The sequence below is a fragment of the Carcharodon carcharias genome, chromosome 5, assembly GCF_017639515.1.
Source record: "Carcharodon carcharias isolate sCarCar2 chromosome 5, sCarCar2.pri, whole genome shotgun sequence".
NCBI lineage: Eukaryota > Metazoa > Chordata > Chondrichthyes > Lamniformes > Lamnidae > Carcharodon > Carcharodon carcharias.
This window is the reverse complement of record NC_054471.1, coordinates 121,550,792-121,564,658: the sequence shown is the minus strand read 5'-3', so window position 1 is coordinate 121,564,658 and position 13,867 is coordinate 121,550,792. Positions and strand designations below refer to the sequence as shown.

The following is a 13,867-nucleotide window of genomic DNA, read 5'->3' as shown; positions in this document are numbered from 1 at the left end:
TTTTCCACTTTCTGTCTCCCTCCCTTTTTGAATAACTGAGTTACATTTACAATCTTCCAATATAATGGAACATTACCTGAATCTAGGTAGTTTCAGAAAATTAAAATCAAGGAATCAACTATCTCACTCGCCACTTCTTTTAAGACTCTAGGATGAAATCCATCTGGACCCGCATACTTGTCAGCCCACAGCTCCAACAATTTACTTAGTACCACTTCTCTGGCAATTGTAATTTTCCTTAGTTTCTCCCTCCCTTCCATTTCCTGATTTATAGCTGCTTCTGGGATATTACTTGTATCCTTTATCATGAAGACTGATGCAAAATATCTGCCATTTCCTTGTTTTCCATTATGAATTCTCCAGATTCATTTTCTATAGGACCAATGCTCACTTTGTTAACTCATTTCTTTTTAATATATTTATAGGAAGTCTTTCTATTTGTTTTTACATTTCTGGCTAGCTTTCTCTCGTACTCTAATTTTTCCCTCCTTATTAAACTTTTAGTCATCCTTTACTTCCTTATATTCTGTCCAATCTTCTGACTTTCCACTATTTTAATAATATATGCTTGTTCTTTAAGTTTGATAGTATCTTTAATCTTTCTAGTTAACCACAGATGATGTGTCCCTTGGACTTGTTGTTACTCATTGGAATGTATCTATTCTGTGTATTCTGAAATATTCCCCTAAATGTTTGCCACTGAATCTCTGCTGACCCATCCCTTAACCTAATTTGCCAATTCACTTTAGCTAGCTCTGCTTTCATGCCCTCATAATTGCCCTTATTTAAGTTTAACAATATAGTCGGGGCCCACTCCTCTCCCCTGCAAACTGAATGTAAAATTCAATCATATTTTGGTTGCTGCTACCTAGGGGTGCCTTCACTATGAGATCATTAATTAATTCCATCTTGGTGCATAATACCAGGTCTAGTACAGCCTGCTCTCTGGCTTGTTCCAGAACATGCTGTTCTAAGAACTATCCCTGAAACATTCTATGATCTCCTCATCTAGGCTACTTTTGCCCATCTGACTTTTCCAGTCTTTATGTAGATTAAAATCTCCCATGATTATTACCATGCCTTTCTGACAAGCTCCTATTATTTCTTCCTTTATGCTCCACTCTATCATGTGGTTACATTAGGGGGCCTGTACACGACTCCTACAAGTGACTTCTTGCCTTTACCACTTCTCACCTCTACCCAAACCATTTCCACATCCTGGTTTCCTGAACTTAGGTCATCCCTCTCTATTGTGCTAATATCATCATTAACTGAAAGAGCCACCCCTCCACCTATTTCTCGCTTCCTGTCCTTCCTAAATGTCCTATACCCTTAAATATTCAGATCCCAATCCATGTCCTCCTGCAGCCATGTCTCTGTAATGCCTATCAAATTGTACTTACTTATGTCTATGTGTGCTCTCAGCTCACCTGTTTTGTTTTGAGTGCTTTGTGCATTCAGATACGGAGCCTTTAGTTTCATCCTTTTATTCTTTTTATAACCTCTAGTCTCATCTGTTGATTTAATGTTAGATTTGTGCTCTCTATTCCTTCCTGTTGCTGTCTGTTTATCATTTCCTGTAATAATATCTTTTTGTTTTGCCGTGTCTTTACTCTTTGATTTACCACAGCTTCCCAAATTTGATCCCATGCTCCCACTACTTAGTTTAAAACCTTCTCTGCTTCTCTACTTCTCTACTTATACAACTCACAAGAACACTGGTCCCAGCACGGTTCAGGTGTAGACCGTCTGAACGGTTCAGATCCCACTTTCCCCAGTATTGGTGTCAGTGTCCCACAAACCGGAACCCACTTCTCCCACACCAGTCTTTGAGCCATGCATTCATCTCTCTAACCTTATTTGTCCTGTGCCAATTTGCAAGTAGCTCAGGTAATAATTCAGAGATTATGACCTTTGAGGTCCTGCTTCATAATTTGATGCCAAGCTCCTGATGCTGACTAAGCAGAACCCCCTTCTTTGCCTTGCCTATTGCCACTGGTACCACAATGGACCACGACAACTAGGTTCTCACCCTCCCACTGCAAATTCCTCTCCAGCCGCAAGCAGATGTCCTGAACCCTAGCACTGGGCAGGCAACACAGATGTTGCAGTTGTTATGAGACCTTGCTTCGCTGGTAGGCCTTGGTGGAGTTGGCTTCTTGAACTGAGTGGCACTCTTAATCCAAAAGAGAGAGATGGAGAGAGAGCAGCCCTCGGCTTGTTTCCTCTACTAAAGACTTCCTGGATATTGCCTGTGTCACTTGCAATCTCTCTCTAGTGGCTGGTAGCTTTGTCTTGAAATACTTCACCCATTGTGTATTTCCAAGAGGTTTCAGGTGTGTCTGTCTGTGGAAGCCATTGTTTCAATATCCAGTGCTTTACATTTTTAATGTTGGCTCCTTAGTCAGGTATGAGTTCTGATGGGTATCTGGATTATAGGAAATGTCTCTCTCTTTTCACTCCCCTCAGGGTGATTTGTTGATTTCTCACCTTCACCTTAGAATGTGGCCTTGCATTTTTAAGCAATGGCTCTGGATCAGTTCAAATTGCAAATTTTTCAGTCAGTTGAAAGTTGAAAAATCATATTTTCAAAAATGAAGGGGCACAGCCTTGTGACAATCAACATTCACTTAAATGCCCAAAATCCAATCTATCTGAACATGTGCTCAATAAACATTGCAAAATAAAAATTACTGTTGTTGCTCACATCCTTACATGAACACAACAAGAATTCTCCTCAACTATTTTACTTAGACTCATCCCTAATGAAACCTCACAGCATACTAGTACACTTGTTAACCCAAATTTTATTCACCTCACACCGAGGTACCTTTCTTAATGTTAGGGTGTTCCCAGTACATCATGCTTTGTGCTCCAGGAACATGGTGATAATTTGATTAAACTTGACCTCAAATTATAAGTATAAGGTTACCTCTTTGTGCTGCAGGGGCACATTGTGCTGAATGATACCACATCAGTGATGAACAAATGAATAGGCTGCATCTCTTTTCTCTTGAAAAGAGAAGGCTGATGGGTGACCTCATGAAAGTCTTTAAAGTTATAAAAGATTTTGATAGTGCAGACACACATAGAAAATGTTTCCACTTTTGGGGAAGAGCAGAACCATAGGCCATCAATATAAGATAGTTATCAAAGAAAACAAATAATTTCTTTACCCAGGGACTGATGAGAATGTGAAACTTGCTGCCACATGGAATAGTTGAGGTGAATAGTATTGATGCTTTTAAGGAATAACTGGATAAGCATATGCAGGAGAATGGAATACAAGATGGTTGATAGAGTTAGACAAGGAAGGGTGGGAGGAGGATTGAATGGAGCACAAATACTGGACTCACTGGGCTGAATGGACTGTTTCTGTGCTGCATATTCTTTCTAAGGATCAGTGTTGCCAGTGTCTCTGTGCCAGGACATATTATCAAATGCATAAGCAGTATGGCAGGGGTTGTGTGTAAGATCAGGTCACATGGTGGGTAGTGCCAAGCCATAGGGCAAGGTGAGGTTGCCAGGTAAACTCTGGCGACCTTGCTTTGGGCCAGGCAGGGGGGCCTCTGGTGGGCATCCTGTGCCAATAGATGCCCCCCCACCCCAATGGATATGTCTACTTCTGATTGCTCCCCCGACTCCCAAGTCTTCCGATCATAGCCCTCCCCCACCCCCACCCCACAGTGATGCTGGCCTTGAAGAGCTGCCAATCATCTGATTGTCTGGCAGCTCTTGGAAGTGGGATATCCTCTCACATGGTGGTGGAAGCCACAGCATCAGCCATTAATTGCCTGAGGACTATAAAATACAATTGTGGCTTCCCGTCCCAGTGGAAGCAGTCTTGCCTCTGACTGTTCAGCCCAGTGGGTGGGGCCATCACCACTACAAAAAATTCTGGCACCTGTGAGAGATTTGGGATCAAGCTTTGAGGTAGAAGTATAATAAAAAGGAAAAGCACTCCAAAATCCCTGATGCTCTTTTCTGATCCCTCTCTAATGTACAGCTGTTCTTTTGAAGCACAAGCCCAAGTTTTCCTATGTAATGTCACTGATAAACCCTAAGAATAATTTATTTTGGTTTGACTCAAGTGCCTTTTAGATATTTACCGGCTTATGGTTAGCTTGGTGTACAATCTATTGTTTGAGGTTTATTCACATTACAGCAATTAATATTTGTCTAAGGGACACATTAGCAGCAAAAAACAAAATGATCTGTTTGACTGATTACTCCATGCTAACTTACAACATGCTGAGCCTCATATTACTGTATGCTCTCTTGTGCCTTTTCAGTTGCACATTATAGGGTCGGAACAGATTTACGAATAGAGTTTGATTTCCGCACTTCTCAAAGAGATGCAGTCTTGCTGGGAATCAGCAGTCAGAGAGTGGATGGACTGGGCATTGAACTAGTTGGTGGAAAAGTAAGTTATAATCATAAATAAAAGAAAAATGCTTTGATTCATTGTTCTATGATGAGGAGGAGTATATCGATGCACTTGATAACCTATTAGGGAATACAGTGGGAAATGTTTAATTTTTGCAACACAAATGCTCAAATATCTTTTTTAAATGATGATGTCAGTGACTTTCAAAAAGATCTCAACAGTATTTTGCTTTTACTTTTTCTTTTCCTCTTACAATGCAGATATTTGTTCACGTAGACAATGGGGCTGGCATATTTACAGCTGTCTATGAGCCTTCACACTTCAATGGTTTGTGTCAAGGACAGTGGCACAATGTTGTGGTCAATAAAATTAAATACCGTTTGGAGCTGATAGTTGATGGAGAGAAAGTAGAAAGCAGAAGCTTAAGTGTAACCTCCACTGCAACTGACACCAATGATCCAATCTTTGTTGGAGGGTATCCAGGTATGCACAAACTGATTGGTGACTGATCTCATCATAGTATTTAATATGTAACACAAAAGTAATTAAGAAAATTGCTTTAAATTACTTGAGTAAGAAATGGGACACAGCTTCAAATTAGTAAAACCAAAGTTAGGATTGATATCAGGATGTTCTCCTTCACACAAATAGTCTTCACAGTATTACAGAATCACACAGTGCAGAAGAGGCCCTTCGGCCCATCAAGTCTGCACCGACACGTGAGAAACACCTGACCTACCTACCTAATCCCATTTGCCAGCACTTGGCCCATAGCCTTGAATGTTATGTAATGACATGCCAAGTGTTCATCCAGGTACTTTTTAAAGGATGTGAGGCAACCCACTTCCGCCACCCTCCCAGGCAGCGCTTTCAGACTGTCACCACCCTCTGGGTAAAAACGTTTTTCCTCACACACCCCCTAAACCTCCTGCCCCTCACCTCTTGAACTTATGTCCCCTCGTGGCTGACCCTTCAACTAAAGGGAACAGCTGCTCCCTATCCACCCTGTCATGCCCCTCATAATCTTGTACACCTCAATCAGGTCGCCCCTCAGTCTTCTCTGCTCCAACGAAAACAATCCAAGTCTATCCAACCTCTCTTCATAACTTAAATGTTTCATCCCAGACAACATCCTGTTGAATCTCCTCTGCACCCACTGCAGTGCAATCACATCCTTCCTATAATAAATTAGCAACCTGGTGAAGCTACGACACAGGACTACTTGCACGCCAAATAGCATAAGCAGCAAGTGATAGACAGAGTTAAGCTATTCCATAACCAATGAATTAGATCTAAACTCTGCAATCCTGCCACATCCAGCCATGAATGGTAATGTAAAATTAAACAACTCATTGCAGAAGGGTTCAAAAAGATCCTCATCCTCAATGATGGGGGAGCACAGCACGTCAGTGCGAAAGTTAAGGCATTTGTTACAATCTTCAGCCAGAAATGCCGAATAGACGATTCACCTCGGCCTCCTCCAGAGGTCTCCAGCATCACAGATGCCAGTCTTGTCTTCAGCCAATTTGATTCACTCCACATGACATCAAGAAACAGCTGATGACACTGAATACTGAAAAGGCTATGGGCCCTGACAATATTCTGACAATAATACTGAAGACTTGTGTTCCAGAACTTGCCATGCCTTTAGCCAAGCTGTTCCAGGACAGCTACAACACTGGCATCTACCCAGTTATGTGGAACATTGTCCAGGTTTGTCCTGTACACATAAAGCAGGACAAATCCAACCCGGCCAATTACTGCCCCATCAGTCTATTCTCGATCATCAGTAAAGTAATGGAAGGAGTCATCAACAGTGCTATCAACTGGCACTTGCTTAGCAATAACCTGCTCACTGACGCTCAGCTTGGGTTCCGCCAAGGCCACTAAGCTCCTGACCTCACTACAGTCTTGGTTCAAACATGGTCAAAAGAGCTGAACTCCCGAGGTGAGGTGAGAGTGACTGCCCTTAACAGTAAGGCTGCATTTGACCAAGTTTGGCATCAAGGAGCCCTAGCAGAACTTAAGTCAATGGGAATAAGGTGGAAAACTCTCCACTGGTTGGAGTCATACCTAGCACAAAAGAAGATGGTTGTGGTTGTCGGAGGTCAGTCATCTCAGCTCCAGGACATCACTGCAGGAGTTCTTCAGGGTAGTGTCCTAGGCCAAAGATCTTCAGCTGCTTCATCAATGACCTTCCTTCCATCATAAGGTCAGAAGTGGGGATGTTCGCTGATGATTGCACAATGTTCAGCACCATTCGCAACTCCTGAGATACTGAAGCTGTCTATGTCTAAATGCAGCAAGACCAGAATAATACCCAGTGCTTGGGCTGAAAAGTGGGAAGTAACACTTGTGCCACACAAGTGCCTGACGATGACCATCTCCAGCAACAGAGAATCTAACCATTTTCCCTTTACGTTCAAAGGCATTACCATCACTGAAACCCCCACTATCAACATCCTGAGGGTTACCATTGACCAGAAACTGCACTAGCCATACAAGTATTGTGGCTACAAGAGCAGGTCAGAGGTTGGGAACCTTGCAACGAATAACTCACCTCCTGACTCCCCAAAGCCTGTCCACCATCTATAAGGCACAAGTCAGGAGTGTGATGGAATACTCCCCACTTGCTTGGATGAGTGCAGCTCCCACAACACTCAAGAAACTTGACATCCTCTAGGGAAAAGCAGCCCACTTGATTGCCCACAAACATTCACTTACTCCACCACAAATGCACAGTAGCAGCAGTGTGTACCATCTACAAGATGCAATGCAGGAATTTACCAAGGCTCCTTCGACTGCACCTTCTGAACCCACAATCACTACCATCTAGAAGGACAAGGGCAAGACACATGGGAACACCACCACCTGGAAGTTTCCCTCCAAGTCACTCACTATCCTGACTTGGAAATATATTGCTATTCCTTCTCTGTCGCTGGGTCAAAGTCCTGGAACTCCCTCCCTAATAGCATTGTGGGTGTACCTACACAATTTGGACTGCAGCAGTTCAAGAAGCAGCTCACCACCACCTTCTCGCAATTAGTGATGGGCAAAAAAAATGCTTGCCTAGCCTGCAGCTTTTTGTCACAAAATACAGAGTATTTGCTTTCTACTGTCAAAGCAGAGTGAAAGAATTCACTATTCTTCTAACTTTGAAAGTCCTATAGTAATTATTGCCCAGCACAGTTTATGAGAGAGAACTTAAATTCTTAAAATGATTATACTTATAATTTGGCAATTCTCTCAATGCCCATGAACAAAAGTGATGATTTTAGCTTGTATTTTCCTCTCAGCGAATTTCAATCAGGGGTAGATTTACCTCAGTTTTATGCCCCACCAGCAGTAACCACAGATTAAAACATGCAAATCACCAATGGTTTTATTTATACAGAAATATGACATTAAAAGCATTAAAGCAAGTCCAGTTGAGTAGATAAATATTGTACAGAAAATGTCTTTGTTGATTAAATCGACTTTGAAATGGGTGTTCTCACATGACTATAATTCCACTGCAAATCAGCACAGGACCCCAGCATCGTTGGAGAGGAGGCAGGGCATTTAAAACAGAAACTTAATCATGGAAGCTTTACACTATAGAAGGAGGCCAATTAGCCCATTAAGTCTTTGCAGAGCATTCCAATCAATCCCATTTCCCTGCTCTATCCCCGTAGCCCTGCAAGTTTATTTCCTTCAAGTGCCCCCCAACTTCCTTTTATAATCTTTAATCACTCTGCTTCCATTACTTTCATAGGCTGTGAGCTCCAGAGAAAAAATATTCTTCCTCAAATTCCTCCCTGCATCTCTTGCCCCAAACCTAGGGTGAGAGTCAGGCTGGGTGAGTGGCAGTAGGAATTTTATGCCCTCTCTCATGGTATGTTTGGAGACCAGGATGGCATTTAATTAGGCAGGAGGGCGGTGTGCGGGCAACCCGCTGCCCCCATCAATATTAAGTCCAAGGTTTGAAGTCCCACTATGGGTCCCATAGTGGGACCTCCCGCCCAGCTGTTAACTGAAACCCTTAAGTGGCCAGTTAATGACCACTTAAGGGCCTCATCCCACCGCTGCTGGTATTAACCTAGATGCAGGTGGGCCTGTCGTCATGCGGCATGTGCAACAAGTAAAATTGTGTGGCTGCTTGTGCCTGAGAGGCACTTAATAACAGCAGTACTTTCCAGAGGAGGCAACCCGGGTCACTGACCGGCATTCCAGCCGGCAGACGAGACCCCTGATGCCTCCATAAAATTCCACCACCAACTCCCCACCCAACCCCCACCCACCAATATACCCCCTAGTCCTTATCTTTTCAGCTAATGGGAACAGTGTTTTCTTTCTCTGCCTTACCTAAATCTGTCCTAATCTTGTACCCATAATCTTATATCTTTCAAATCTCTCCTCAGCCCCCTTTGCTAGTGATTCAGAAATAAGGTCCATCTGTATTTAACTTTACGTTCATCAAAATTTAAAAATGGAAATCTGATAGTCAGGTTTGTAATTCCAGAACGCACTTCATTTTATCACTTGCATAATTGAACTAATTAGCAAATTCAAAAATCAAAAACAGTATAATCTATAAATGTTTTCAGAAGAGGAGACAACTGACTGCATCTGTGTGGCTCACCCACTCTTAAACAGAAGCAGCTGGAGAGAACCAACAGCAGTATAATGCGTACAATGTTGCCTTCAAGTGAAGACTACGTGTTCTAACAGCATGTTCTAATGATGCCGAAGAAAAATTAGAACCACACTAAACACCGTGTTTCACTTACCTCAAAGTGTATTAGTGACTTCTAAAAGAGTTAAATAATTTAACAATCATTCACAGTATGTCGTGGAAAATTTACTTCTGGAATTTCCTTGGGATTTTCCCAATTGGTTGCTGCAATGTCAGAAAAAGATTGGCTGAAACTCTGGAGAGAGGTGTAAACAGATTCCTACAGATCTTCCAGAAAAGTGCTGGCAACCGGTTGAGAGAAACACAGAAAATTCCTGGACTGAATATTGATATATTCTTGTCCCTTTCCACTTCAGCCTAAATTTCAATTCCAATTTTCCAAATAGAAAAAGATGTTTCACACACACTAAAGTCCAACTATGTAAAATGTAGTCAGCTTGGTAAAAGAACCCTTTAGGGGTTAAGAAGAAGGGGAGAAAACAGATTATATGCATGGCAGGATTTCATCTGTGCCATATATTTTTTGGATCTACTCAGGGATGTTTAAGGAGTACCATCAGAAGGTCAAGTCCATAATTAGGTTCTAATACATCTCTGGGGACTACATTTTTCGGTTCCAAGTTTATCAATTCTCTTGTATCCATCCCTAGAAAGAGTAATGAATCATCTTCTTATACATAACTAGAGGATGCTTCAAGGAGTATTGCCAAAATGGGCTATGTCATACAAAAGGCATTGCATTGTGGTTTACTGAATACTTGAGCAGATCATGGCCTAGATTTTGCAATCAACGGCGATGTAAGGGCGCTCGCCACTGATGGTGAAGAAAATTGCACCGAGAGATCTAGCGATCTCTATGGTGAGAACTTTCCCCCTCTTGATGTGCAATTGATTGTAGCATTGTTTAGTGGGGATTCCCAACATCCTGCTGTAGTGATGTCATCAAGCTGTCTGAACAACCAATCACATTAAAGTATTTTCACAGACAAAACAATAAAAAGCACTAATAATCAAGTAAGTTTATAGAGAGCAAAATAACTATTGGGGTATACATATTGGGTTAATGTAGAAGCTGAAATGCCATGAACCAGTAATTTTTAAATTATTTACAACAGCTGGTTTAAAAGTATAGTAGTTAATTATGATGGAGGCTTTTAGCAACATTCCACAAATGTAAAATTAAAAACCTGGTTAAAAACCAAGTTACACCTCATTGAACAAGGCTTCACATTTTATGGTGTTTCCAACAGCAATAAAGCGGAGAAAATGAAGTCCTCACCGTATCAATGCACTTTGCCGATGGTCATCTCGGAGGAGGTCCTTAGCACAGCCTATGACAAAGCAGTAGATAACAGACTGCAACTTCAGGATTTTCACATTAATCTGTGTCTGCGCTAAACCCTGATGTTTCTGTGAGATTTAGAGGGGTAATGTTAGTAAATGCTGACAGTTAGCCATCAAAAACCCACAAATTCCAGCCACATATGTTTGCCTTAACTGAATCAGGGAATTCCGGAGGATCTGGACAACTTTCCCTGACTAATGAATTGAAGAGGATTTCATGTCATGGAAATTAATGGCAGATTATATTAAACATATCTGCATAATACCCCATAATTAATGGGAAAGGCAATGTTATATACAGGGAGACAAATTGGTCAGTCATTCAAATACTGCTGTTTAGACTCCCCTCAATGTATGATACTGCATAACATAAATAAAATTGAAAAGAAGGCAAATAAATGAGTAATAATAATAATACACAATTTCACCAGCTTGCCCACTGATCTGCTGAAGGGTCCAAATGTGATATATTAATCCCTGTTCTCTCCATAAGTGTTAACTAACCTGCTTCCAGCACTTAGTGTATTGTTTATTGTGTCAAATTACAAGTGCAGAAAGTAACTCTTTCAAGTACAAACACGTTTCCATCTGTTTCAGATGAAGTTACATTCTTTGCCATTGTGAGATTTGAATTCTTGATCTTGGGGTTACAAACCCAGTACCATAACCACTTGGCTATTCAGGCCAAGCCAAGTGCAGAAAGTATCTGCACTTCATTTTTGTTATCCTTAATCATGACAAGCTGTTTTCTGCAGTGACTTTATTGCATAAATACCAAATAGCATGTTTTTGAATCTATTTCAGGTGACATGAAACAGTTAGCATTGACCATTGATACTCCTTTCAAGGGTTGCATACGTAACCTGAAACTAACAAAGGGAACGCAGACTCTAGAAGTTGACTTCAGCAAAGCAGTCGAGCTCCAGGGAGTTCAACCCCTTACCTGTCCTGCATAATGGAATCCACTGGTGTGTTTTAAACAAAAATGAAAGTATATGGTTCAAAATAAGCCTATATATCTTGTACATGGCAGAAACATTTTTGCTGATACAAATTAAACAGTACCTTCATATTACATTAATACTATTTTTTTCTCTGTACTAAACATTATGACTCTAAAATATTTTCTCAGTTTTCATTTATTCATTAAAACTAAAGTAAGTATTCTTTTGTCTTGCAGTTGGCCACCTTATTATTTACATTATGTAGAGTTCCCTCTGAGCTTGTGTGTGTAAGATTGTAATGCATGGTGTGAAATATAGTACAAATTTACTTCAGTAAATGCCTCTTTGAAGTGAAAGTATTAGTTCTTCTGTTTGGTTGAGGGTTGGAACTTGCAAGAACCGTTACTTATTATCCGTAATGACCCATGGCCTGAATTTTATGCTCCCCTGCTGGCGGGTTTTTAGGTGGGGGTACTGTGAAATAGTACAAATGGGATTCCTGCTGGGTTCCTGCTTGTCCCGAAGTCTCAGTGATTTTATGCTAGGTCGGGAGAGGACTCGGACAGGCCACCTGCCCTTGCTCCAATTGAGGCCCTTAAGTGGCCAACTATTGACCACTTAAGGGCCATTTTCCACCCAGTCTCAATTTTTAGGCTGATGGGAGGATTTCCTGGGTGCGGGCGAAGCCCAAAAATAATTGGGTTTAGGACTTTGGTGGGAAGGGGAGGCGCGCCTCCATCAGAAACACCCTTCTAAGTTCGAGCGTCCCACCTTTAAGGCCCAATGGTCGCTGGACATCCCCTCACCCCCAATCAGATTGGTCAGCAGCAGGACTTTCTCCTGAGTGAAGGGCACAAGTCCTGCCTGCAGCCAACTAACGCTCAGTTTAGCATGAGGTGGCTGTGGGGCAGGCAGAGTCGGTGGGGATGTGTCCCCCGCCGGCACTTCGGACAGCAGGAGGGAAACACTGCTATCCAAAATATCCTGGCCCATGACCAAAATGTTTCTCAAATGTAGTCATGTTAGAGTCATCTCCATCTGACCTCATTATGAATTTTAAAAAAGAAAAAAATGCTATTTAGGTACCATCATGACTACTAATTCCTTGGAATCTGAAAATTTTAGTGGACATAGTATTCAGTGAAATACTAGTTTTAGTAGGGAGGAATGCATGCCTTCTAAATTGTAGTCAAATTTAATTTCACTAGGGTTTAGAGCCGGCATGTAATGCTCTCTTCATCATGTGCAAGGCAGCTTTCTCTTCTCTTTAGAGATGTTTGGCCACCCTTTAAAAATAGATCTTGCGTAGTGCCTTCAGCAGCTGAAACAATTCTAGCTACAGAATAATTTTCTGATCAGTCATAAAAGTAATGAAATTTTGATCATTATTTCTGTGTTTAGAAAATCTTTACATATTTTTAAATTGCATCTTTTCTTGTAGTTTTGGAAAGACTCATTAGGGAGTATGAAGTATGCTTATCAGCTGAAAGGTCCCATTCACTAAGCCAACTAATCAAAAGTGACCACCTCTAAAACCAAATTGACTAATTCAAGTTATCATCTACTTAAAAATTCCGTTTACTGAGAAGCAAGCAATGAATATCTGGCAACAATGACAAAGGTATCTGCATTTGGGATAATTGGAAAGGCAAGACTTCAGGAAGCAGGGGATAAACTAGAACACATCCAAGCTCAGATCAGGAGATTATTGTTTCAGCACATTAATGAGAAGGATCCATGGCCCCCAGCAACAGAGGGTGTAGTCTTTGAGAGGAGATAGAGCGGCCTATGTCACAAGGTGCAGACAGAACAGCCATAGCTGGCATGAGACAGCAGGACATCTGGAACAGATCAAATGCTGGAGGATTCTAGGAATGGCTGTCAGGAGGAGTTGTTGGGATCATTTTGGAGATATGGACAAATGGAAGCACTTGAAGCATTCTGCACCATGTAGATTCAGCAGTCCCAAAGAGCAATGGAATGACATTGACCAGGCACATTCATGGAACACCAAAAGTCATTGCAAGGAAAAAAAGTTGCAGTTATGGTATTAAAGCACTGCCTCTGATAAAGTGAAAGGCCCTTGAATGACAGGAAGGTGTTGGTGAAATTTATAAGATGCAATTGATAAGTTTAGTGATTTTTCTTACCCAAGATTGTTTAAAGTTTTATGTTTTTCCAGGAATATGAGAGACTTCCAGCAGCCCCTTTAAGAATCATTGGTTAGATTTCTTAATGCTTGAGAAATTAGACTGGTGTGCACAGTTGCCCATTTCTCCTTGAAAGTTGAAATTGAGATTTTGCATAAGACCTATTTCAAAAGACCCATGCCTATTTTGGAGGGAATGTTGGGTGCCTAGCTAAATCAGCCTGAAGGCTGATTCAAACAGGCCCCATAGAGCCCCATCAGACTTTCACGGCTGGCATCCCATTTTCCAGACAAGGAGTGGAATCTTGTGGCGGCAACAGTGGATCTCGGCCGCAAGCCGGAGAGCTGGTGAGAAACCCAAAGCTCCT

The 13,867-nt window shown here is 41.6% G+C and overlaps 1 protein-coding gene across 2 annotated transcripts in view; it reads left to right on the top strand.

Moving 5' to 3' along the window:
- Positions 1–11,572, top strand: part of lama2 (laminin, alpha 2) — a 588,604-nt gene extending 577,032 nt beyond the window's left edge. For both annotated transcript variants that reach the window (XM_041187590.1, XM_041187589.1), the window contains 3 exons: positions 4,293–4,423; positions 4,648–4,870; positions 11,211–11,572. In XM_041187590.1, the coding sequence (XP_041043524.1) occupies positions 4,293–4,423; positions 4,648–4,870; positions 11,211–11,362 (506 nt within the window). In that variant the 3' untranslated portion in view covers positions 11,363–11,572. The remainder of the gene's footprint in view (positions 1–4,292; positions 4,424–4,647; positions 4,871–11,210) is intronic.
- Positions 11,573–13,867: the final 2,295 nt, after the last annotated feature.